Genomic DNA, 27508 nt, shown 5'->3' with positions numbered 1-27508 from the left:
ACGGGGGAAATTGGGTTTCATTTTAGAATGAAATATTAATAATATGATTTTTTTTTTTTGTCATCAGTCGCCCGGTGTGTAACGGCTTGTTGTCTCCTGTAGATCTTCGCGCTGCTGATCCTGGTGGCGGCGGGGCTGGCCATCGGTCACGCCTTCTGGTACGATGAGATCGGCTCCAAGGCCTGGTATTTGTTCGACGGTAAAAATCAGGACGCCAACCACCGAGGCTTCCTCAGCTTCTGGGGCTACATCATCGTCCTCAACACCATGGTGCCCATCTCACTATACGTCAGGTCAGTTAAAACACACACATACATTTCGGTCTTGGTACAATCGGCTTTTGCACAGATCATGTCAACGCTCTACACTCAATGGGAATATACCACTAGTTCTATAGAATGTCACTGCTATAAGATCTACTGTAGGTGGAATGGCATTGTCACGACTCTCTGGGAAATGTGGTTTAATGTTTTATTTCTTACATCCAATAGATGACCTCATTCTAGAAAGTGTATTTCTTGTTTTGTCTCCAAAATATCTGCTACTACTTTCACTTACAAATCTACATATGCTGGCTCCAGGCTGACTTGTATATCATTTTCTAAAGCAAATGAAATAAAAAAACACAATTCAGTAGACTTTAAACATACACCAACTGCAACTGTCGCCACACTAGCTAGCTTGTTAACCAAGTTCATAAGTTAGCAATCGAGAGGCTTTATAGTGTTAGTTTCCTCCTCTCTACCTGATGTTAGAAGGAACAACTGTGTCAAAATCCAACTTCTAAGTGTTCTCTCCTGTGTGTTTTTTGTGTTCAGTGTGGAGGTGATTCGCCTCGGCCAGAGTAAGTTCATCAACTGGGACCTGCAGATGTACTACTCAGAGAAAGACACTCCTGCTAAGGTACATATCTGCTGCTGTCGAATGATTTCTATTCAATGCTTAACTCTGAATGTACCCAGTCTTTATTAATAGGGATGTGTTACTGACGTGCTCTAAACTTCTCGGTTTGCTGCAGATCAACCGCAGGCTATTTCTCCATATCCTGCAGATTTTTGATTTGTATTTATTACTATTATACACTGACAATAAAACGGCTGTAAAATGAGAAGGTTTGGGCGCTGCCTGGTTTGGAACGACTGGGTCAAACTCTGTTATTGTTCAGCTCATCAATACACAAAAATACATTATGTTACCAACAACTAAAATAGGGAGTACATGATCAGAATCCAATTTAATGATGATTAGCGGGGCAGTTTAAACACAACACGTATACAGTGATTGACACATATTGCTATAAGACTCCTCAACTCTATGTGGGTGCACTGGAGTATTCCAGATGCCATTCGGGGAAGGCAGAGGAACATGATTTGTCACAGATTAACGGTTTCAAGCACAATATATACAAGTGCTTATCACGTTCAATATTGATTTAACATCCGAGATACTGAACTGCATTCGCTGCTAAAAAGCATGGATGTAGTTGAAATGTTCAGTAAAGCTTGTAAGAGGACTTTGATTTGAAGTTATTTGGTCAAACTTAACTTTTTTGTTTCCTGTGTGCAGGCTCGAACCACCACCCTGAACGAGCAGCTGGGTCAGATCAGCTACATCTTCTCCGACAAGACAGGAACTCTCACACAGAACATCATGGCGTTCAAGAAGTGCACCATCGCCGGACGCAGCTACGGTACTGACCTGCTTCATTTCACACAAACGCAACAATAGAGATCACATTTTAGTGATTTTAGTTTCACCCCGATGTATATTCAAACTCTCACTACAGCCTTTCTTGAAATAATACACCCCCTTTACTATTACTGAAATATAGGGTTGCAAAATTACGGGAATTTTCAAAGATGGAAACTTTCCACGGGAACAAACGGGAATTTATGGGAATAAACGGGAATTTTCAAAATTGAAGGTTGGCTCTTCGTAGGGAACTTAAACATAGTTGGGGAAAGTATATTTTAGCATAATCTTGACTCAAACAAACAGATGCCATTCAAGTACACTTGAATATCCATGCCATAGCACACTGCTTACTGCATGGCTATTGAGACCACACAAGGTTCGCAACAGGCTGTGAGAGTGGAAAAACTGGTTGGCGTTCGGGCAAATCTAAGGCTGTTTGAGCCGGACACAGAGCCTGCCTCAACAAGGCTGGACAGTGACGCTGAAGAGGAAGACTCAGAGTGATGTTGATGAGGGCCAGGAAGAGCCCGTTGACTGAAAGGGTTTAGCAAAAATGCAGAGGATTGCTTGAAGGAAGATTTGGATGTTTAATGGACTTTGTGGAGGGAGACGGGCTCTTTTCATTTAACATTTTGAATGGGACTTTGTGGGGATCTTTGGATGGGGGGGCATTTTTGTTCATTTTTTTTAATGAGTGGGGTTTGGGTGGATGAGTAACATTTAACTCAACATTCCTGTTTTCTTTCTTCAATGAAACAAATAATTGTTCAATAAAATAATTCAAACTTGTTCTGTTCTACTTAAAAAAATCTGTTGAAATGTCATGTTTTTTTGTTTAATTTTGCATCGAATATTTCCAAAATCGCCCAGTTTAACTTCCCATGGAAACTTTCCGCCCCTTTGCAACCCTACTGAAATAACATACATGCATTTCCTTCTCGACAACACTGAAATCAGGAAGACAAATAATTAGCCTCCATTTATTGATTTAGGGAACTGCTGCAGGAAGACTTTGAATATAGATAAGAGCAGAGCAAACAGTAGGTTGAGAAACAGCTAATGCAAATCTCTTTCTGCTCTCTGAATCAGAAATCCTTTATCTGCCTATAGTGGCTACATTGACTTTGTTACAGCATGGGCACAGGGCAGATAAGTAATATAGGTAGAATGACATGTTGCATGCTGCACATGTTGATAAAGTCTATTAAGTAGCAACATTATGAAAGTGTGTGAGAATATACAGTAGCAGAAGCCTGATTGCACAACAGTTTGTATAGTTATAGGCAGTGGTTATTGCACAACAGTGTTAGTCCATTACATCACTTCAACTGAATTGCAGAACCTAACAAAGAGCTGATGTATGTTGGGGGCGGTGGGAATAAAGAAACCTGTATAACCAGATCTGAATTTGCAGAGGCCACAAATTAGCATAAAAAGCATGAATGGACGATATTCTTTATCCTGTACTTGAGTCCTCATTTCCTGTTCTTTGCACATCTCCAGTTTTATTTAATATGTGTTGCTTTCTGTTCTACAGGTGACCCGACCACAGCTGAGGGAGTGGTGCTGGACCGTGGAAGAGTAAGATATTAAGAATAATAATAGATTAATTTTGTTAGCGGTTTTACAGGTGCTCAAAGACGCTTTACAGATATAGTGAAAAGAAAGGAACAACAAATAAATATATAGTTAAAGTCAAATAATTAAAAAAACATTAAAAGCCAGATTGAAGAGGTGAGTTTTTTGAAGGTCTTGAGATCAGTGCAGTCTCTGATGGGTTGTGGGAGTGAGTTCCAGAGGGAGGGGGCAGCGACGGAGAAGGCTCTGTCCCCCCAGCAAGCGAACTTAACAGCAAACATAAAAACACAGAGAACACTTAGATGGAAAATAATTAAACAAGAATAAATAGATTAAAATAAATGAAACGACAAATAAAGTCTGACTTAAAAGAGCTGACATTTAGCGGCCCTGATCTCCTACGTTTACAGTATACAAAAACAGTTATTTACATTTAAACACCACTCATTCATGCAACAAAATGTTATTTTAAGATGCAGTAAGTGTTTCTTTTGTAGAAGAAATAGACATGGACAGATTTCATATCCTAAAATTCATGACAACAATGACAAGTCAGTTGAACTACCCACATCACAAGAACAATGTCTGAGTATTTCTGCCGTAGTTTTCCCAACATCTTCCTGTTTTCCCGCCAGCCGGTGGACTGGAGCTGGAACCGGGAGGCGGACAGAAAGTTTGAGTTCATGGATAACTCCTTGGTGGCCTGTGTGCGATCCGGGAAAGATAAAGATGCGACTGAGTTCTTCAAACTTCTCTCCCTTTGCCACACCGTCATGGTGGAGAACAAAGAAGGTAAGCCTAGTCTGTAAACATGATGGCTGCAACACCTGTCAATCAACCACACCACACCCTTAACAGGAAGTCACATAGTGCCATTAAAATCTAAAGTAAAGTGCAGGCATTGCATTTGATCCGACACCCTCTTCATGTCTGGGTTCGTGCCTTTAACTCCAGATTATATATATTTACTCCAGTGGTGAACCGTCAGGGCCTTCAAGGTATTCAGAGAATACCCTGGAACACTCAGATAAAACAAACAAAAAAAATCGATTTAATTATATAAATAAAATGTATTTAAAATGAATAAATGAGAATGGTATCTGTGTTGTTGATTTGTAATATTAGTGTTACGTTGATTTGTTTGTCCTTCTCGGACCATGCACCACGCATTTCAGTGGTTTTGTGTTAGAAAAGAAAGCAACCAATCAGATCTTGTTCTGGGTCTCTGGGTAGAATATCCTTCAACCAAGGTATTCTACATCCTTGATCGAAGGCCCTGGCCGTTGCACTGAATGAGAGCGTACGTTTGGACTGACAGTTTGATCAACCAATCATATATTGATTTGTAGCCAATGGGCGTGTTCTTTCAGAGTTTCCCTCGGTTCCAGGGTATTCTAGAAAGCCCGGTAGTTAACTGGCTCGAGACAGAGGATACAGATGAAGCAATTCATGCCGTTTATTGTTTTTAACGTTGAAATGGCAACAGGTGAAGATGAAGTTGTTGCGGAATTGTTGTGAGTACCCTTTTCAAGATGACAATTCAGTGAAAAGACGCACATTATAATGCCGCGGGGGGGGAGGGGGTGTCTACAGAAGGTCCAGTTGTGATAGACACGGTTCGCCACTGATTTACTCCAATCACAAACCACTAGACTCAGGGACAGTTTTATTGTTTGTTATTCCTGAGTTCTCTTAAGTGTCTTGACCTCCATTTGTTTAAAGCAGATATATTTGTTATAATCTACATATTTATATATTATTACAACAACCAGTGTTTCCTTTTATCATTCCGTTTCATCTTATTCTATTTTACTTGTGCAAAGTTGACTTAGTCCTGCAACTCTACTTGCACCATCGTGTATGTTGTCTTAAAGAGGCCCTATGATGCTTGTTGGGCTTTCACCTTGACTGTAGTGTGTTATAGGTTTTAGTGCATGTAAATGGTGCATGTAGAAACTGTGCAAATGCTCAGAACTGTTACAGGGTGTGTATTTTTGTAAAATGTGTAACTTTTTTATTACAATTTCTTTTTTCTATGCTTTTATGCATGCTTAAGTAACATTAAGCTGTCTTTGGTTATTTTCTGATGTAACAATGTCAATGTCCCCTCTGTAGGACTGGTACAGGTATTCTGATGCAAAGGCTCTAATCCCAAAGTTCCCTCCAGAGCGAGTTTCTCATTTATAAACCTGAAAAAGAGCATTATATTAGTTTGCCTCACTAGTAACAGATGTTCACTACCATCACCTGTAGAAATTGTGCACATGACAATAAATCCTTTGAAATCCTAAATCTTGAATGTCTCTCAGGCGAGCTGGTGTACCAGGCGGCGTCTCCCGATGAGGGCGCCCTGGTGACGGCAGCCAGGAACTTTGGCTTCGTGTTTCTGTCCCGTACGCAGGACACCATCACCATCAGGGAGATGGATCAGGAGACCACCTACGAGATGTTGGCGATGCTCGACTTCAACTCCGACCGCAAACGCATGTCGATCATATGTAAGTGCACACACACACACATGCTACCTCACAAACAGACACATGTTATTCTAGGTTATGTTTCAGTACAGTAGCTTTTATAGCAGACATAAGTGGAAGTGCACTCCAAAGTCCAAATCTCCCAATGTTAATGAAAGTGAACATTGAGCATATAAACATTTTGTTTTGCTAAAACATTACCACCAAGTTACATAAAAACTAGGGCCAGTTTTTTTTCTTTCTATAACCCCCAAAAACTGAAAAATCTGGTGGAGTATAAGTAGTGACATGCCAGCTGCTGAAAACCTGCTGGGTACCACTTTGACCAAATTGTAATATGTACGACAAGTTGGGGAGATGAATGTCATAACACATTTCTGAGTTTTATGACTAATTCCTGAACCAGAGGAGAGGACACTCAAGGATTCGACCAAAGACATTGCTGTTAATAGATTTGTAAATGTATTTATCTGTTTTGAAGATATGTTTGATTAAATTAATTATTATTTCTAGTCTTATGAGGTATTAAGCTACAATATAAGAAGCTGGAATATAATTTACTTTGTTGAGATGAATTTACTTTTGATTAAATGTTAAGTTTAATTGTAACTTCATTACATTTAAAACCATAGGCAGGAGTCAATCTAGCAAACCAAATCATAACTTGACACTCTCTTCCTAGCCAAAGTTAAATACTCAAACATTGGCCGTTTCTCAATCGAGAGGATGCTGGCTTGGTAGTCGTGTACTTCCAAGTCACTTCCTTCAGAAACGAAGCAAGTATACTTCCAAGCCACGGCTTCAGAAAACAAAGAGGAATGGAACAGGCTAACAAGTGTGCCACTCTCTCTAACGGTTTCAACATAAACTGTACCAAAAATAAATACCTCACGATGTCTATCTAATTATGAACTTGCTCTACTTTCACGGAACACATTTTTGGTGATAACAAATGTAAGAAAGTAACATATTTACCAACACATGTTCTACGCCACTACATGCTTACATTTAAATGTGTGCTGTGCTGTGTCGGTTCAGCCATTCTCCGCAAGGATTTTTGAAATTGGTCAGAGCGCAAAGCATTGTGGGGATTTGAAGGACGCGAAGTGTACCCATGTGCAGCCTCGAAATTACCCCCAAACCAAGGACGTGGCCTCGGTGGAATTCCAAGTATGCTGGAGATTGGAACAGTCCTTCTGCGGCACTCGATGACGTAGCATCCTTGAAATATTGGCTTGGAAGCCAGTTTCCTCGAGATTGAGAAACGGCCATTGACTCTGTCCACCTCTGATCCTCTGCCTCTCTGTCTCCTCTCTCTCTCTCAGTGAAGTTTCCTGATGGTCGTATCCGCCTCTACTGCAAAGGAGCTGACACCGTCATCTACGAGCGACTTTCCCCTCAGTCCAAACACAAAGAAACTACCCAGTCTGACCTGGATGTGAGTTTGCTTTATTCTCATTCGCACTGTTACATTCCTCCTTGAAGCTGTTTCTGTGGAAGAATCCCTGATTTCTGATTGTGTCGTTTGTGCTTCAGATCTTTGCCAACGCCACCCTGCGGACGCTGTGCTTGTCTTACAAAGACATCAGCACGGCAGATTACGAAGCCTGGTCCAGGAGACACAAAGATGCGCAGGTCTCCATGACGGACAGAGACGCCGCCCTGGACATCGTGTACGAGCAGATCGAGAGCAACCTGATGGTGAGTGGAAAACCAATATACATAAAACTATATCATTTTAATAATACATTTTATTTCTATAGCGCTTTTCTTGAACCCAAAGACGCTTTTGACCTGGATTGCAATATTATTCACATAATTGGATCATTAAAACGATAATGTTTTTTTTTTTTTATTTAACCTTTTATTTTTCAGAATCTGTACCAAATAATTATTTTTTTTGCAATAAAGCTTTTTGGAATCCACTAGTTTCTAATAGTGTTTTTTGTTGTTGTTATCTGTAAAGGTAAAACTCTTATTCTCAGCCATATCTAACCAGCCGTGTTTGTTCCTCCGTCAAGCTAATTGGTGCGACGGCCATCGAGGACAAACTGCAGGAAGGAGTCCCAGAGACCATCGCCAAACTGGCCAAAGCCGACATCAAGATCTGGGTCCTGACTGGAGATAAGAAAGGTACCATCAGCTCTACAGAGAGCTACGGAAGAGGATTAGGGCCACATTATTTATTTTTTTGGGAGGATTTAAAAAATATGTTTGGTTTTTTTTGTTCTGAGAAAAAAGTCAGAATTCTGACTTTAATCTCAGAATTCTGACTTTTTCCTCAGAACAAAAAAACATAATTTTTTTGGGGAGAAAAAAGTCAGAATTCTGACTTTAATCTCAGAATTTTGGCAATTTTCCTCAGAACAAAAAAAACATTAACAAAAATTGGGATAAAAAAAAGTCAGAATTCTGACTTTAATCTCAGAATTCAAAAAAAAAAAATGTTTTGGGGAGAAAAAAAATTATAATTTTTTTGTCCCAAACAAAAATTAGTTTTTTTTGTTCTGAGGAAAAAAGTCAGAACTCTGAGATTAAAGTCAGAATTCTGAGAAAAGTCAGAATTCTGATTCAGATGAATCGGCTACAACTGAAGTGCCATGAGTTCTCCTCTTAGTTTAATGTGTTTTATCTTTCTCCATAGAAACGGCCGAGAATATTGGATATTCTTGTTCCCTTCTGACAGACGGCATGCAGATCCACTACGGAGAAGACGTCAAGTGAGTAGAGATGTCAATGCTGCAAAAAATGATATAATTTACAGTCAACTAGTGTTTATGTTAGACAACAGAATAATTCATTTGTTTTTGACGTCTAAAATAATTTTTTAAAAAAGAATTGCTGGCAAAATGACCTCTGTATAGCATCTTATTTGAAAATGGTCAAATCAACCCGCCTCTCTCCCTAATTTCTTTACTGAATCCTTTCTCAGTTTAAAATGTCTGATCTCAGTCTGCGTTGTTGACTTGTGTAACAGTTTGTCTGTTGTTTCCGTGTCTCCAGTGAGAAGCTGAGTATCCGTCAAGAAAACAGGAGGAACGAGCTTCCAACTTCCCGTCGAGGGAAAAAGAAACCCGCCGAACCGTTCTTCACCCAGCCGGGGAAAAACGCTCTCGTCATCACCGGAGGATGGCTGGTGAGTTCAACTCGAGATTATCAGTTTTAAAAGCTATTCATTCGAATTTAACAAGTGGAAATGTTATCCTACATTAAAATTTCCAACCACTCCACATGATGGACGGTTCTGATTTGATTCAGTTTTTGTTTTTTTTCAAAATCTTTTTATTCAGTTTTTTGCAGACATGGCAATTTCAGCACATGATATAAAGTACAGGACAATTTGTCTGTTAAAGGAAAGACAAATCCCCACCCCATTATGTCATGGTCACAGAAAAAAAATAATAATACATGAAATAATAAATACAAATAACAAATAAAAATAAATAACTCATCACTAAATGTCACAGGGAACTGGAATACAACAATTCACAGAATAGAATAATAAATAACAACAAAAACCAAATTTAATTCTGTTTTTATTTCTCAGAACGAAATTCTGTACGAAAAGAAGAAGAAACGCCGTCGCCTGCGTCTGCGGCGTTTGGGAAGGAAAGCGCCTCCCACCATCCCTACTGACGGAGAGCCAATGGACGACTTGGAAAAGGAAATGAGACAGGTACAGTATAACTCGGTAGATGAATGGATTCAAGTACAGATACATGTTAAGTAGAATGACACAAGAGACAGAGATCCTCTCATTTAATGGGAAGGAGCAAAGGTTGTTCTAGGGCTGAAATAATATCCTATGCCTCGTATAGGAAAAGACTAAATGAAAAAGCAAGGTAATCAGTCGATATGAATGTAATAGAGGAAACAACTATGAGAATTAAAAACCAAATGCATATCTTTTTTCTTTTCAAAAATCTTTTTATTGGCTTTACAGTAGGTACACATGTATAAAAGATGGTCTGAAGGAAAATTAAATAGTTACCTCACCCACCCCCCACCCTCACCCCTATGGGCTATGATCACATTATAAACAAGACATAAATCAAAAAATTACAAAGCATAAAATGCCAGCATAAAAAATAAATAAAAGAAAATGAAAGAAAAAAAAGAGGGGTAGAAATTACACGAAATACAAAGATCAATAACTGAAAATTACATAAAAATCCGGATGCTTCATCATGTTAATAGACAGTAAACATAAATACCAGGGAAATAACCGTACTGCAAGTTACATGAGGAAACAGAGAACACAAACCAAATGCATATCTTTGAGGAAAGGTGGGTCAAGCATAGAACAATATAATATTTACCTGAGTATTAAAAGTGTATCCATTATTTTATTTGTAATATTATTTATTATTTCTTTTCGTACTTGTCATCTGTTGTGTAGTTAATCTATGTACCTAGATGTGTTTATTTTGTTGTTTATGCTTTGTGAATATTTTCTTAAAAATAAAAAAGTATAGATAGGCCAGCGCATCATCCATGGTTGACATGATAAGGAACATGGTGGCGTGTCTCCGCAGATCGACTTTGTGGACATGGCCTGTGAGTGCGAGGCGGTCATCTGCTGCCGCGTCACTCCCAAGCAGAAGGGTAACGTGGTGAGTTTGGTGAAGAAGTACAAGAAAGCCGTGACGCTGTCCATCGGAGACGGAGCCAACGACGTCAACATGATCAAGAGTAAGGGCACCAATGAACTCTAGACGGGTTCATTAAGAAAGGGATTGTGTGCAGTTGGGTTAATTTAGAGAAGCGTACTGCAGTGCCAGATTAGAAGCTAAGCAATGTATCCCTGTTGACAAGCAATAACATATTTCAACCACTTTATCAAAGGTGAGGTGTACGCTATTTTTAGAATTAGTTCTTGCTCTTGTCCTTTTCAAATGACAACTGAAGCCGTTATGTAACTTTTTTTTAAATCCCTGACTACTTTTTAAAAACACTTATTTAATCTAGAAGTTGCAGAACTGTCCAAATGCCCTTTGCTTAGCGGTGGTGACGTGAAGTCATGCAACCTTGATGTAATCTGTTTATTATTATTATTAGTCAATGTATTGAACATGTCAGAAACAAAAACATACAACAAAAAAAAAAAATATATATATTCTCTTGACTTTTTTTCTCACTGAAATTAATAATTATAACAAAGTAAAAAAAAAAAAAATACAAAAACAAAAAGAAATACAATAATAATTCTCAAATTGTCTCTGTCATGTTCAACAGAAGCTTAAAAAAAACGTTTCTGGTCCTACCCCCTCTAGCATGTATACCGCTTTTTACTCCTGGAGATTGCATTTCCACATAAAGTGGAGTTAATATTTGGAGATTATCCTGCCGAACGAAACCTGTAAGTATCATAAACATGTTTGCCACAGATCTTACATCCGCAATATTCCGAAATCTAGTGAAAAAATCTCATGGCTTTCGTCACCCCCTTGGGATTGCTAACTTCCTGGAAGACTCTCCAACACAAAACAGACTAACTGATCGGGGCAATGGTAGACCTGCTAGTGTGATAATCACCTGATACAATGGAGGTGATAGTTATTGATAGTCAAGTGCAATAAACATAGATGGATCCCAGCGTCAGAGGAGCTCTGCAGTTTGATTGCTTTGCCCTGCCTAAAGTGCCCTGAGAATTTTAAATGTAAATTTCTGCCGAGTTGACTTCCTAATCTTTACATCTTGGTGACAAAATCTAAAGTTGGTGTTCAATAAATGCCTGCATAGTCAGATCTGAGTGCTTCTACCATAAAGATCCTGCTTTTCTGTATCATAACTTTAAAAGAGGGTATAGATAGATGACTGCTTCAGTGGTTTTCATTAAAGGGCTGACTGTAGGTAACACTGATTATGGTACCAGTCATTAGTTCAGTTCTTATTCTGCAAACATCTGGAACAAACTCCCAGAAACCTGCAGGTCCGCTGCAACTCAGACTACTTTTAAATCCAGGCTGAAGACTTTCCTTTTTGCCGCTGCTTTTAATTGAACTGTTCACATCTTAAACTGCACTCTAACTTTTATTCATGTATTTTGTCTTTTAATGTTTATTTAATTACCTTTGCTTTTTAATGACTGTTTTTAAATGCCATTTTCTTAATGTCTTTCATTTTTTTTAAAGCACTCTGAATTGCCTTGTGTTGAAAGGAGCTATATAAATAACCCCCCCCCCCCATCCCCATCCCCCTCCTCCTCTGTCCCTCCAGCTGCAGACATCGGTGTGGGTATCAGCGGTCAGGAGGGGATGCAGGCCGTCATGTCCAGCGACTACGCCTTCGCTCAGTTCCGTTACCTGGAGCGCCTCCTGCTGGTGCACGGGCGCTGGTCCTACATCCGAATGTGCAAGTTCCTGCGTTACTTCTTCTTCAAGAACTTCGCCTTCACACTGGTTCACTTCTGGTACTCCTTCTTCAACGGATACTCTGCAATGGTCAGCAGCACAGAGTTATTTTCATTTTCAAGTGCATTTGACGCCGCAATTTAATAGCATATTTTAACTTTGAAACATTATCCTGGTGGGAATAAGTGGATTTACTTTTGACTTTGAATTAACTCTGGTCAGCACATTTAATGGTGACCTGGAGTGGAGTGCACCAGCTGGGCGTAAAAAAATAGGTCTTAACTCTAACGTCGCGCTCAGCTACGTCAGACCTAGTGATTTGAATTCACACCAAGTGCACCAACCTTACTAGTCTCGGTCGTAGCTGCGCCTAGTCTTAAAATGCCCGTCCACACACGAAACAGACATCTATAATTTAACACTCAAACTGTGGTGATTCAAACAAGGTTGGGGAGAGCGTAGCGTTTCTGTCTGATCCGTGCTGGAGTTGAGGGGGGGGGGGATCTCCTCGATTAATTCATAAAGGGCTTGTCTGCCGAAACGGAACCTCTATCAGCTCACTGTCCGAATAGACGGCCAGTGGGTTTGTTCGATCACGGACGACTCGTTCTCGTCTTAATGCCCTTTTGTTGTTCAACCTGTAAACAAGACGCACTGCCATCGTTATTTTCCTTCTTGCCTGTTTTACGTTACTATGGATACTAGTCTTTCTTTCCGATTCATGCCTGCTCCTTACTAGGCGTACAAGTTACACCCGGGCCCAACGCACACAGTTCACAGTCTTAGTGGTGCACTAGTCATAACTTTAGTTTGGTCTTAACCTTTGGTTCTACGTCGGACGTAGAGTTACGACCAGCTTACTGGCCTTTAGATAATATTTATTGTGTATAACTTAACATGTTGGCCCCTCGGGTCATCATTAGAATTCATCTTTGAGGACCTTGCATAGGAACTGCAGATTTCATGACATCTTAAAAATAGTTCCTTAAAATCCGCTTATTTACTTTTTCTGAAACTTGCAACTGCATCTCGTGTTCTCCATCGGCAGAGGAAATGTTTTGCTCAGGCAATAAGTTAAACCATAATCCTGCCAAAACACACATGCTAAAAATGGCAGAGGTTATGTGTAATTGTGATCACTGACTCCATTTAACACTTAGTAGACTTTTTTTTACATAACATGTTTTCTTTGAAATGGGCACCGTCAGATTATATTTTATAAAATCTCTTTTTAGCTTTAAATCCAATATCAGTTTTTGTTATTCTGATCCTTGTTTCCCTTTCTGCAGGTCACCTATGAAGACTGGTTCATCACTCTCTACAATCTCTGTTACAGCAGCTTACCTGTTCTACTAGTTGGACTTCTTGACCAGGTGAAACAGGCTTCTCTTGTTGTTAAGTCATTGATACAAGCTGAATCTAAAGATGTAATACTCGCTGAAATGCACGTAGACGTGTTTGGTTTTTGCTAAACTAAATCTGCTTCTCGCTCTTCTCGCTGCAGGACGTTAACGACAAAATTAGCCTGAAATTCCCACAACTCTATTTACCCGGACAGCTGGGAACGTTGTTCAACTACAAGAACTTCTTCATCAGCTTGTTCCACGGGATCTTCGTCTCACTCATCATCTTCTTCATCCCCTACGGAGCCTTCCTTCAGACCATGGGGCAGGACGGAGAAGCCCCCTCCGACTACCAGTCCTTCGCCGTAGTCACCGCCTCCTCGCTCATTTTTGTCGTCAACCTGCAGGTTAGTCGCGTTCAGTTTTATGCGTTGGCGGTTAAAAACAAAACTTAACACGAACTTATCTTAATGACTCCGTGAAGAAATGCTGTAAAGCAGATGGAATGAGTGTATTTGAAATGAATGACCTTTGTCCTCTTGCTTCCCCTCTCGTGTGTCAGATCTCCTTGGAGACTTCCTATTGGACCTTTGTTAACTGCTTTGCCGTTTTGGGCAGTATAGCTATTTACTTCGGCATCATGTTCGACATCCACAGTGCTGGGATCCACGTCATCTTCCCCGCACCGTTCACCTTCACTGGTCAGTCACAAACAAAATCACCCACTGTGACATAGTTAGTCTCTACTCCAAAACACTCTGAGGAATCTTCAGCAGCTGCAGTAGTTACTAATAACAAAAGAGTACATTTAACAAAAGCATAAGAAGTGGATGTTAGCAGAGTAGTAGCTAACTGTGTGTATGTATGTTTTGTGTTTTGTAGGTGCGGCGTCGAATGCTCTGCGGCAGCCCTACCTGTGGTTAACCATCATCCTGACTGTGGGCGTCAGCCTGCTGCCCGTTATCTGCATCCAGTTCCTCCATAAAACCATCTGGCCCTCGATAGGAGACAAGGTGAGACCTCCATGACTCAACCTGATGCTTGGCCTGTCTTAAAGGTCACCTATTGTGCAAAGTCCACTTCCTCATGTCTCTTCTACATCAACATGTGTCCCCTCTTCTTCATGTCTCTTCTACATCAACATGTGTCCCCTCTTCTTCATGTCTCTTCTACATCAACATGTGTCCCCTCTTCTTCATGTCTCTTCTACATCAACATGTGTCCCCTCTTCTTCATGTCTCTTCTACATCAACATGTGTCCCCTCTTCTTCATGTCTCTTCTACATCAACATGTGTCCCCTCTTCTTCATGTCCTTTCTACATCAACATGTGTCCCCTCTTCTTCATATCTCTTCTACATCAACATGTGTCCCCTCTTCTTCATGTCTCTTCTACATCAACATGTGTCCCCTCTTCTTCATGTCTCTTCTACATCAACATGTGTCCCCTCTTCTACATGTCCTTTCTACATCAACATGTGTCCCCTCTTCTTCATGTCCTTTCTACATCAACATGTGTCCCCTCTTCTTCATGTCCTTTCTACATCAACATGTGTCCCCTCTTCTTCATGTCTCTTCTACATCAACATGTGTCCCCTCTTCTTCATGTCTCTTCTACATCAACATGTGTCCCCTCTTCTCCATGTCTCTCCTACATCAACATGTGTCCCCTCTTCTCCATGTCTCTTCTACATCAACATGTGTCCCCTCTTCTCCATGTCTCTTCTACATCAACATGTGTCCCCTCTGTGTAAAGAGACTCTGGAAGTCTCAGGAACAAAGATTCTCTCTCTTTTTGATCCATTTCTATAAAAAACTGTCTGAAAATGAGCTGATCAGATTTTGGCCACTTTATGATGTCATAACGATTTTTTGGCTTGTGTAACCATTAGCCAATCAGCAACCAAGGTAACCCCCCCCCACCTTATCACCTGAATCTCCTCCTAGAGCACCATTGAGTTCTTTTTTACCAAATGTCTCTCAGAGGGGCGTGGGGAGGGGCTCCTTATTTTCATCTAAAGTAACAGACAGAGAATCAGCACTTTGGAAACAGGACTGAAACAGAGGGGATTATGGGTAATGAAAATGTAGATGTAAATGTAGTGTTGCTCTTGGGCTTTTTTTTTTTTTTTTAAAAGGACATTAAAACTGTTGACTGCTTATTTCCCATCAACCCCTTAGGTCCAGAGAAACAGGAAGAAGTACGAGATGGAGCTCCAAGAGGAGGAGAGGAAAAAGCCGTCTGCCTTCCAGCGTGGCCGCGGTTCCCGCCGCTCGGCCTACGCCTTCTCTCACTCCCGGGGCTACGCCGACCTCATCTCGTCCGGGCGGAGCATCCGACGCCCTGCCACCCGCCGCAACCCCCACGAGAGCATCAGGGAGGTTCCTCAGAGAGAGGCGGAGAACATCTGAGCCGACAAACGTCAAAGTTATAGCCAGGTGGATTGTAAATATTTAGGAAAGTTTGTGGAGCGCTTGGTTTGTCTTCCGTTTTTATCTGAGTCGCTGCTGATACGGTCAACTTCTGCCCAGGAAGCTGTTGGAGTTTAAAGGGCCATTTTGTTTCTTCTGGGTTATTTAAGTCTCTTAGAGGGAGAAAAGAAAAGTCCTCAATCAAGTTAAATGAAGCTTTACTGAATGTGTCGTTGCTCCAGTGTGTGACTCCCCTGCCTCTCGTCCTTCCTCTGTGCACAGACTCTCTCGCCGTTTCACTTTACCTAGCGTGACTGACAATGTTTAACTCAGGATTTTAAGATACTTTTTTGATGTTTTTAGCCCGATCCCTGCGGAGCACTTGATATGTAAGGGTTTTATTCAAATTTGAAATGTATGTTCGAGTGAATTTTTCCGTTAGCTTCATGAAACTACCATCCGTTGGGATGCCCATCCAAAGATTGTCCTTCATAAAGAAAGGGCTACAGCTAAACATGTCAAGGTATCCCCTTTTTAATGTTTTATTCTAAATAATGATGGAATGTAAATGTGAGACTATGCAGGGTGGTTGGATGTGATGAAGTGTCTTAATTTAAAAACGAATTGTAAATAGTGATCTTTTCTCCTGCTGCATCAAACATCCCTTATATACATATATTCTCGTCACTACATTTAGGAAAATTCAACTTGCCTTAAAAAACGTATAAACGCCTCTTCCAGTCCGGAATCCGTTTTTAACCTTTTTCTATACCTCAACTTTACCTCAAGATACTCTGTGGGGAAACTGCAACGTGCCTTCCTTTTTAAACGGCAGTCTTTGCAGAATAACTTCAACATTTAGCTTTCTTCTTTTTAACATATCTCAGTAGTTTGTTCATTTATTTGTTCTCTACGTTGAACTCAAGTCACACATTTATAAGGTGGTCAAAAGATGAGGATTTCGGTGTCTCACTGGTTGGTTACAACAAACCCCAAGAAGATTTTAGTTTTTTTTGCAGTCCCGTAAACAGTTTTAGTATATTTGCTTAACCGTGCTAAGCCAAAACTGCTTCATTCCTTCTCTGACTGTTACCGTTTCCCTTCATGCGAGTGTGACTGTGTGCAGATATGTCGGAGGTATTTTTATTTCTGAATGAATGGAAACTGGTGACTGAACCAGCAACAGTTTGGTCTTTCATATGATGGTATTTTATCATGTGGTTGTAAATAAAAGCCAAGTGCACATTTAACGGAGTTCTTTCTTAATCTGTGTTTGTTATTGTGTTGCCTCTTTTATGTATCAATGTGGTGGTTTATAAAAGTCAATCTCCATATTCCACATACTCAACTCAACAGCAGTACCAAAGTTATTACTAGTTTAGTTAAATGACCTCGTGAGTTACATTATTTATTTTTATCAAAACTAGAGAAAGGTAGAAAGAAATGGTTCGTGCATTTATTTTCCATAGTTTTTCCTAGTCTTGTAAAAGCTGCATCGGTTAACATGAAGCTTGATTAAAAAAAGAAAAAAGGTACATAAACGCCTGTGAATAATAGAAATGCAAACGTATGAATAATCATAAACGATAATAAAAACCGTACATGGATATATCAGAATGAATGTGAGCTATACAAAATTACTTGTAACAATGGATAGTAGCTCTATAGTAAGGGGAGTACAGTAGGCCATAGATCACCATACACTGCATACTATTTCAATTAAAATAGTGAAAACCAGAGGTAGGGAAAGTACTTAATGAATCCCATTAGTATGATTTTATGAAAATATTTCGTATAAATAAAACTTTATACAATAAATGCATAACTGATCAAATCTATCACTGTGCATATCAACATTAAAACATGTACACAACAAGTTTCAGAAACCCCACACAACTCAGTTAACACTTTGAAATGGTGATTTGATTTGATCTTTTTACAGCACTTCGTTCATATTACACCCTGTAGCCTATACACCGGCATAAGTTGTAAACTGCATAAAAACCACCATGTGATCTTTGTTTGTCCGTCATGATCGGTTGTTTCTGTGAACAAGCATTGTGGCAGAGCATTATCTCCTTTCCTTTCGTAAAGCATGATCCAGTGTTCCCTATAAACTAAAGGAGATTATAAAGGGAAGCTGAACCTCATTTCTTGGGTCATTCCAGAAATGAAGGACAATTTAGACACCAATGAACCTTTTATTTTATGTATTTAGGAAAAACAGATAACCCATCAAAAAAAGTGATTTGCCCAGCCAAGGCATCAAATGTATATTTTCCAATGAAGAATTACCCCTGTTACTCTAATTATAGTAACAGGGTTGAAAATAAATGCTAATTAGAGCTTTAGCTTCAGGAATTATTGTTAGATGTCAAACTTGGATATCTAATGAAAGAAAGATAACTTTGAAATGAATGTGCTTTATTCGGATAATATGAGTAACAGGGTTGAGTGGGTCAGAGTGCCACACTCTTTTAAGACTGAAAAGATTGTAAAAATAAAAGAGAGGACTTAGTTTTGGTCTACCCATGGCACTAGCACATGGCTTACTGATGTCACTTCCACTGTGTCATCTGACTTACAGTTTACAAAATATGTTTATGATTTAACAAATTGATTTTACCATTACAAGAGACATATATCAATAGAATAATACCAAAAACAGTAAATAAAATCCCTATTTTAAATGTTATATTTGACATGCAAGCTGGTCACCAAGAAGCGGGGACAAGAGAAAAATGCCATTTTAGGGGGTGTTCGAGGTGATCATCATATTTTGAAACCACTTTTCAACAACTTTATATACATTTTGTCTCAAGACAAGTATGTTTAACACAACAAGTGCATCTTTTAGCTATTTGGGCATGGATTATTAGATTTTTTATATGGGGGCCTCCAATTCTGGAATGACCAAACAGCTCTTATCATGGCTGCCACTTAGTCTGAAAATACAGAAAAAAGGTGGGCCATGAGAAGGTATTTGCTGAATTTGACAAATGGCGTATTGGGTTAGAATTGCTGAGTAACACACTTAAGAATAATTGTTCCTGGAGGATTATGAACATTTCAAACTAACAGCACAGGCAGTATATTTTCTACATTGTTCACAGTTGATAGAAAAGGAGTGAGTGGAACAGATGTGTTTGGATTGTCATTATGAAGAACATAAACACTGTCTCCTTCACAACAGACTGAAAACTACATTTCTGACTGAGCTGACAACACGACCTTGTTTGTTTCAGATTATTAACTGCATTTAGAAACAGAGCCTGAACACACCTTGAAATCCCGCCTCTTCCTGGAACGAGTCAAACATAAACAGGCCCTCCTTCTTCTTCCTGCTTTCAAACAACGTCTCTCTGAGAGGGAGAATGGCGCAGCAACAAATTCAAGCGAACCAGGACAAGCTCTGCTGTTCCATCTGTCTGGATCTACTGAAGGGTCCGGTGACTATTCCCTGTGGACACAGCTACTGTTTGAGCTGTATTAAAAACTACTGGGATGAAGAGAATCAGAAACATGTGTACAGCTGTCCTCAGTGCAGACAGACCTTTGAACCGAGGCCTGTCCTGATGAAAAGCACCGTGTTGGCAGAGTTAGTGGAGGAAGTGAAGAATAAGAAGACAGACGTCAAAGCGTCTCCAGCTGATCACTGCTATGCTGGACCTGGAGATGTGGGATGTGATTTCTGCACTGGGAGAAAACAGAAAGCTCTGAAGTCCTGTCTGCAATGTCTGGTCTCTTACTGTGAGCAGCACCTCCAGCCTCACTATGAATCCCCTGCCTTTGGAAAACACAAGCTGGTCGACCCCTCCAACAAGATGCAGGAGATCATCTGTACTCGTCACAATGAGGTGATGAAGATTTTCTGTCGCACCGATCAGCAGTGTATCTGCTTTCTCTGCTCCATGGATGAACATAAAGGCCACGACACAGTTTCAGCTGCAGCAGAAATCAGCGAGAAGCAGAAAGAGCTCGGGGTGAGTCGTCAAAACATCCAGCAGAGAATCCAGAAGAGAGAGAAAGATGTGAAGCTGCTTCAGAAGGAGGTGGAGGCCATCAATCTCTCCGCTGATAAAGCAGTGATTGACAGCGAGAAGATCATCACAGATGTGAAGCAGCAGATCAGATCTCGTCAGGAATCTGAAGTGGCTCACGTCAACAATCTTCAGGAGAAGCTGCAGGAGGAGATCGCTGAGCTCAGCAGGAAGGACACCGAGCTGGACCGACTTTCACACACAGAGGACCACACCCAGTTCCTACAGAGTTACAGCAGGTTATCACGTCTGAGTGAAGCTACAGACTCCTCCATCATCACGGCTCGTTCCCTGAACTACACTGAGGACTTGACTGCAGCTGTGTCAGAGGTCAGAGATAAACTACAGGATATTGTTAGTGAGGAACGGGCCACGATGTCATTAACAGAGACTCCACAGACAGAGCCCAAGAACAGGACTGAATTCCTCAAAAATGCGTGTGATATCAGACTGGATTTGAACACAATGAACAAACATCTCGCGTTTTATTCTGAGCTACATGCATATTTCTCCTTGAATAACAATAACTGGTATGATCTCCCAGACAGTTTCACTGACTGGGCTCAGATTTTGTGTAGAGAGAGTCTGACTGGATGTTGTTACTGGGAGGTGGAGGAGGTAAAAGGGAATGTTTTTGTTGCAGTTGCATACAAGAGTATTAGCAGAAAAGGAAATGAAAGTTTATTTGGAAACAATGTCAAGTCTTGGGCTTTGCAGTGTTTAGGTGACGGTTATGAATTCAGACATAACAAAATCAGAACATCACTCTCAGGTCCTTGGTCCTCCAGAGTAGGAGTGTACCTGGATCACAGTGCAGGCATTCTGTCCTTCTACAGCGTCTCTGAAACCATGACTCTCCTCCACAGAGTGCAGACCACATTCACTGAGCCGCTCTGTCCTGGGTTTGGTATTCATACTGGTGGAGCCTCTGTTAAAATCTGTAAAGATTTAAACAAAAGCATCATCCCAATACCCCTCCTCGACTACTCCTATCCCTTATTCAAGCCCCTTCCTTACATCTTTGCTCCGCTTCAGTAAGATGCGAGCGAGAGACACGAGGAGGTGACTCAGGCTTAACTGAATAACCCTTTAGAACCGGCCCATTTCTGGTTAAATATTTAAATGAATGAATCTTTCTCTTGTTAGTCAAGGAATTCAATGTATGATGGTTGGTCCTGCTTTTGTGTTCCGTTTTGGCCTACATTTAAATACAAATATAATTATAGTAATGTGAAAGCCTTTTAGAAATGAATTGCACATAATAATTCCCACGGAGCTGTGAGCACTTAAACATTTATGTGACGCTTTTCCACTCATCTTCCAGTTGTGGGTTTTCCTCTGTTGAAATCGACCAGCTGTGAAGGTGGGGGCGGGGCTTTTATACGCGAGTAGTGAAAACACTTCCGCGTAGTCTGCTCGCGTGTATCCTCCCTTTCGTCTCCTCCCGCACCCCTCCTCCTACAGTCACCCCTCCTCGACTCCTCCGTGTGTTCAAATAAATGTAACTTTTATTCATGTACCTGTGTTATTCATGTTTTATTATTTTTGCTTTTTAATATGTGTTATGCTCTTAATGTGTTTTATTTTTTGTAAAGCACTTTGAATTTTCTTGTGTTGAAAAATGCAATATAAAGAAACTTGCCCTGCCTTGAAAGACCAAATAATAACCCTGATAGTTTGGTGAGGGATGATTAAAACATATGATTTGGGATATTTCTTGTTCTTCATGTACTAAGATTATATTATGAAAGTGTTTTGTTATTGTCTGTAAATAACTTTTTTTTGTCAGAGGTGGTTTGAGACCTGATATGTGAATAGAAGCTCAGCAGTGTGGGATATCTTTGGTAATAAATAACTGATCTGAATAAATCCAGTTTCCTAATAGATTGATATGGATTATTGAGACTGTAACGTGTTATTGATCTGTGAAGTCCTTCTGTTGAATGTACATTTTTATTGTTGCTGTAATATTTCCATCTCTTTCTGTTCCTCTGCACGTGCCTAATGCAGACCTAAATCCTCTTTGTATCACAACATTTAAATCAAACATGAAATCAATAATAAAACGCTTTCTGTATCAATCAATATTGTGGGGTATTTTTTTTTAACTGATATCATTTCCCAACCTCGCTAAAACAAAAACGATTTCCTATTATTTTATCAACTGTATTTAAGACTATTAGCCCCAACATCCCTGATTCACGCTGTACTTTTGTACAATAATTAAAATAATAATAAAAATAAACATGTAGAGTCAGGAACCACCTCTTTTCCTCCAATGTTTTTTTTCTTTCATTTCTACTCAAATTCACATGTGAAAGTTGTCTTGAAGTAATGATTGTGGTTAGATAGATTGAATAAATAAATGTTTAATCAGCTCTCCAGGAATGTTTTTTAAAACAATTCCTGTTTAAAAAGTGATATGAGAAGTTGTCTTAAAGTCATGATGTTAAACAGTAAGTGTTTCTTCAGTGTTGGTTTGTTGTCCGCCATTAAAACCAGGAAGATTTTGTTGTCAGTTGCCTAGCAACAGTGTTCACGTAACGTACAATTTTTTCTTCAATAACTTCCAGGTCATGTGACCTAATCACTCAAAATCAGTGCTGGGTCAAATAACTGCACTGGCTGCATAGGACACACCTATTTTTTATTGCATTGTAATTCTCTATATAATTTATATTAATATCTTTATCGGGAAATTAGCATATTGCTTCAATAGAGGCCTGTATGTTCCGCCCGCTACACAAATCTTTTGCGGGTTATCCGCCGGGTATCCGAGGAAACCTGACCCGGTGCAGGACTCTGCTCTGGAGGCTGATCAAAGTTATTTTTTAACAATAAGGCCCGTCCACAATACAACTTCGACAGCTTCAAAAACGGTTTCCAACGCGTCTGCCCATTCACTTTGAATGGGGTGACGTCACGTTGCCTCGCTTTTCGCCGAACTGAATTGTAGGTAGGAGAGCGGATCTTTCCTGGCGTTTCAGGCTGCAAAATTTGAGCAATGTTCAACTTTTGAAGCTTCTGAAGCGTTTGGTGGAAGCGTCAGCCAATCAAATCATATGCCAGTACAAGCTCTAGCCAATCAAACCGCTGCTTGTGTGTCAGGGGCGGGAGATTCATGTGATTGGTTGTTGGTCGAGCTTCAGACACGCCCGCCGGCAAGCTTTTTATGAAGCTGTACGGCCCGTCCACACATGGCACATGGCATATGATTTGATTGGCTGACGCTTCCACCGAAAGCTTCATAAGCTTCAAAAGTTGAACATTGCTCAACCTTTGCAGCCTGAAACGCCAGGAAAGCTCCATATAATGACCATAGGGGCACTGAGCTGCCATCCCCACCATACGTCATCTCACATAATTCAGAGCTGAGCCTGATTGGCTTTAAGTACGTGTGCCACGAAAAGTGTGGTGTGTGAAGAGGAGACGAGAGACGCGTCCCAAAACCAGGAAGTAAGCTGCGCATGGGTTCCCTCCACAAAAAAGCAATGAGATTTCTCCATGGGATTTTAGAAAATAGCTCAAAATAAGATCTGTGGGAAACGTACCTGTTAGATAAATGCACGTTTTGTTCAGCCGGATAATATCCACATGTCTAGCCTACTTTTATAATTTTCGAATCATAAATCTATCGATTAGATTTATGATAGACTTTTGAAACTACAAGAAGATAAGGAGGACTTTTACAAACAAGTAATAGAGATTTTTGTCCAGAAGGATAGGCAAATGGACTTCATCTTCAAGTCAAGGTAAGACCGCAATTTTATTGAAAATGGGATCTTACTAAGAGAGAACAATCCAATATTTAAATGATAAAATTGCATTTTTTGGGTATCCTTTTGTTGAATTGTCTTTTTAAAATTAATTGAAGCATCAGACAAAGAAAGCTTTTGAAAATAATATTATATTTTGATTTAGGTCAAAATATAATATTATTTTCAAAAGCTTTTTTTGAGAGTGCCAGTGCCTCACCAGCCATGAACCTCACTGCTGAAGCTTATAGACATCTAAGTTGTTTGTGCCCCACCACTTTTGTACATATAAAAACGCCACTGAGTGTAACTGAGGACCACTGCTCATGCAGGTGTAACATTAATTTCACAAAAACCATGAGAAATGAAAGACCTGGTGATGAAATCTCTACCTCCTGCTTCTTGCCAGAGGTCTAAAGCTTTCTTTTTCTTGCCTTTTTTGAAGCGCACAATTTTTAGATCAAACTATGTGATCTGGTTTCAAAAATGGCTTCTATCTCTAATGACAGAGAAGCTGATAAAACAAAATTCAGTGTGACATTAGGTCACATGAACGTGAAGCCATTGAAAAAAGATACTGAATATTCCAGAAAAACATTAATATATAATAGAGGAAATACTAGAATCCAATATAAAGAGGTGTGTCTATTGTGTACATAGTATTCAATCCAGAAAGTGATTTGAAGACATTCGGTCACATGACAGAGAAGCAATTGAAAAAATAAACTGAATATTCCATAAAAATATTTATATTAAATAGAAGAAGTATAGAATCCAATATAAAGAGGCTTGTCAATGGATGTAAAATAAGTAATAAAATGACGTACTGTAAATATTGACAAATAAATCCAGCAAAATGGCACAAAAAAAAATCTGGTAGTGGCCTGGCTGGGTGTATAATTTCCGGCCTGACTTATTGTCTCGGTCCGTCCCTGGCTATACCTGTTCGCTCTGCCATCGCGTGAAGGGTCTGCTAACAAGCGACCAACAGAAAGGTTAATGTTAATGTTGCTGTTGCACGTCACCTCACCCTTCCGCCCAAGTATATTTCACATCTGTGGGAAACACTGGTCTCTCCTTTGCCTTAATGTTTGTGTGTAGCTGCAGCAGCTGTGTTTATATTGTTTACATGGCCACAATAAGTTCTGGGTTATTTATGTTTTGTGTAGCTTAATAATTTAAGTGTTGCACCAACAGTCCATCAAGTAGCATCCATAAAAGATGAATAGTATATCATTGAGTAGAAGCATATCCAACAACATTTATATGCACTGTATATTGTGGCCTACATTCATTTTTTAAGTTACCTTTTAAAAAAGTAACGTTGTGATGTTTAGTCAGAGTTCATTTTAAAGGACCCTCTTTCACTTTTATCCAGTAAATGTGTTGATAGTAGGAAAATCACTTTTACCTCAGTAAATAATTACTATTTCTAGTACCCTTTCCATCCCTGTTTAATCGTATTATCATAGTAGGAAAACACCCTTAGTGATTATTTTAATAAATTGTATTCATACTTTTTTATGGGTTTTAAATCACTTGTCTTATATTTGTAATTGGTCAACTGTTGGGTTTATTTATTCTTAATGGTTTATATCCACACAAATCAATTATGGCTCCCTTTTAGTTGGTAATATACCATTTATATATAGTGCCAGTGGCTACGTCAACCTGTGGTAGTCCTACTGTGTATTTTAATGACGCAGTACTGCCTGCAGCCTCTGGGTGTCGCTGCAGGACTGTCTGTCTCTCCAGCTCTGTTCTGATTGGTTTGCATCTCCAGTGAAAAACCTGTGTGTCGCTCAGCTGCCGACAGAGAATGGCACGGAAACATCACTAATATTTCTTCACATATAGCCTACCATGAATCTCTATCTGCCTATGAATTGAAAGGGCTCACCTCATTTCCATAACAGATAGCATTTTAATTAATTTGACAGAATAAGAAGTTTTGTTTTTGTACCAGAGGACCTACATCCAGCTGGACAAATTACATCTCTTTATGTATTTTTTAATCCTACGTTTTTGCTTTTGATCTGACCATCTCTTAATTGATATTCATTCAATATGTACAAGCTGTGGCATATTCTAACGTGTGCTCATTTCTATTATTACAAATAAACATAAAAGATAAATAAGGAACAATCAAAGTTGAAGTTTAGGAAACAAATATTTGTGTATTTTCATTTTTTGGGCCACTTTGGGGCCAACGGAAACAAGTCGTGAACACAACATTGCTTTTGTGCTTTCCTACACAACTTTGCTTATTTACACTTCCAGCTGTTACTGAGTTTTATCACTTATTTTGAGTCTGAAAGTTAAACAGCTGAAACTCACTGTTAGAGCCAGTTGTTGTTCAGAGAAAATGTCTACCATAGTCTCTGTAGAATTCCCATAGCAGCCTAGTAAGAGACACAGATATCGAAGACTCATACATAATACAATATACGTTTGCTATGTTCCTCGTTTAAATGTGTGTGGAAATCATATTGTGTTATTTTAATAAACCACACAAGCTAGCCTCACAGGCCGGACAGGTAATCACAACCGTGAGTAAAACTCTAAAGTCTGCTTTAAAAGGCTCCATATGGGGCTTTCACACCAACGCGGTTCCAGGGCCGATATGGAGCTATAGCCTGAAAAGCACCTGTTTTTCCTGTTCACACCGCAGCGGAGCCGCCTCTAAGCTCCGGAATCTGGAGAAAAGTATAAGCTTGGAGAAGTCGTTATTTATTTAATCTGGCTTCGTGTGATTAAAAGCAACACGATCATCGACCGACACAGTCCCCCATTGCTGTTGTTGTTGTGAGCGTCGTAACGCCGTTGGGGAGAAAATCAGCAACGTAAACGGTGACGTCATGACGCGGCACCAGTCGGGCTCTGGGCGGTGTGAACAAGACAGGGCTGAAAAGGAAAACCGGTTCCGAACCAGAAAAGCTCTAGCACGGAGTTAAAACGGGAATCCCGTTGGTGTGAAAGCCCTAATAGTGGCTTATATGAAGGTAGCCGTGACACTCACTGTAAAGCTTCTGATTTGAGATGATATTCCAATCAATCAATCAATCAAATGTTATTTATATAGCCCAATATCACACATTTTAAATTTGTTTTTGTGTGGGCTTACTTGATTTTGAGTGACAAACAAAAACATGGAAATCTCTCATAAAATAGAAAAAAGTTTTTTCTGAAAATGTCGTGGTCATAGCACCCCAATGCTCTAACACAGGGGTGTCAAACATGAGGTGTTAGAGTCTAACACCTCATTCACACCAACACAACTCTGGTTCAAGCTCCGTGCTAGAGCTTTTCAGGTTCAGAACCGGTTCTTCGGCTCTTATCACTCCGCCCAGAGTCAGACTGGTGCTGCGTCATTGCGTCATCGTTTGCGTCATGACGTAACCGTTTGCGTGCCTGCTTCATAAAGCCAAACCGTACGGAGACCCCTCACAGCTCACACAACAACAACAATGGCCGATTGTGCTCCAGCTTCCTCTGTACCTCTTCGGAAGACCAGATTCCCAGTAGGTAGCTGGTCTCTTCAGTGGACCACTGCTGCTTGTTAAGTTTCTCCATCGTTGTGTACAAACTGGATAAAACTGGCTTTTTGTTGTTGTTCAGGAGTTGATCCCGCCCCTGCCCCCGCCTCGACGTAAGCGTGACGTATACGATGCTTTTGCTCTAGCCGGAAACATTTTTGGTGCTTGAAACGAACCGGATTCCGGAGCTAAGAGGGTGGTCCGCTGCTGTGTGAACAGGAAAACCCGGTGCTTTTCAAGCTCCAGCTCCGAACCGGCCCTGAAACACCGTTGGTGTGAATGAGGTGTAAGTGAATTTTTTATTTTTTTTAAACCTTTAA

The 27508-nt window shown here is 40.0% G+C and overlaps 3 protein-coding genes across 3 annotated transcripts in view; all 3 read left to right on the top strand.

Moving 5' to 3' along the window:
- atp8b1 (ATPase phospholipid transporting 8B1) overlaps positions 1-17111 on the top strand; it is a 38243-nt gene extending 21132 nt beyond the window's left edge. Inside the window, exons 12-30 of the mRNA XM_079656989.1 lie at positions 103-293; positions 819-903; positions 1567-1690; positions 3233-3276; positions 3909-4065; positions 5583-5771; positions 7076-7188; positions 7287-7451; positions 7772-7883; positions 8395-8470; positions 8754-8886; positions 9298-9426; positions 10286-10442; positions 11970-12193; positions 13393-13476; positions 13608-13853; positions 14009-14147; positions 14329-14459; positions 15627-17111. Of these exons, the coding sequence (XP_079513115.1) occupies positions 103-293; positions 819-903; positions 1567-1690; positions 3233-3276; positions 3909-4065; positions 5583-5771; positions 7076-7188; positions 7287-7451; positions 7772-7883; positions 8395-8470; positions 8754-8886; positions 9298-9426; positions 10286-10442; positions 11970-12193; positions 13393-13476; positions 13608-13853; positions 14009-14147; positions 14329-14459; positions 15627-15857 (2730 nt within the window). The 3' untranslated portion in view covers positions 15858-17111. The remainder of the gene's footprint in view (positions 1-102; positions 294-818; positions 904-1566; positions 1691-3232; positions 3277-3908; positions 4066-5582; positions 5772-7075; positions 7189-7286; positions 7452-7771; positions 7884-8394; positions 8471-8753; positions 8887-9297; positions 9427-10285; positions 10443-11969; positions 12194-13392; positions 13477-13607; positions 13854-14008; positions 14148-14328; positions 14460-15626) is intronic.
- The window catches only part of wdr7 (WD repeat domain 7), a gene marked incomplete at both ends in the record, with an annotated part of 127345 nt that extends 101907 nt beyond the window's left edge, over positions 1-25438 (top strand). Inside the window, 1 exon segment of the mRNA XM_079659974.1 lies at positions 25396-25438. Coding sequence (XP_079516100.1) covers positions 25396-25438 — 43 coding nt within the window.
- Positions 18818-21982, top strand: LOC307024804 (tripartite motif-containing protein 16-like). Its single transcript, XM_079659209.1, has one exon. The coding sequence runs from the start codon at positions 19232-19234 to the stop codon at positions 20933-20935; it is 1704 nt and encodes a 567-aa protein (XP_079515335.1). The 5' UTR covers positions 18818-19231; the 3' UTR covers positions 20936-21982.
- Positions 25439-27508: the final 2070 nt, after the last annotated feature.

Source organism: Notothenia rossii (assembly GCF_949606895.1).
Source record: "Notothenia rossii genome assembly, chromosome: 11".
NCBI classification, from domain to species: domain Eukaryota; kingdom Metazoa; phylum Chordata; class Actinopteri; order Perciformes; family Nototheniidae; genus Notothenia; species Notothenia rossii.
This window is presented reverse-complemented; position numbering and strand designations above follow the sequence as displayed.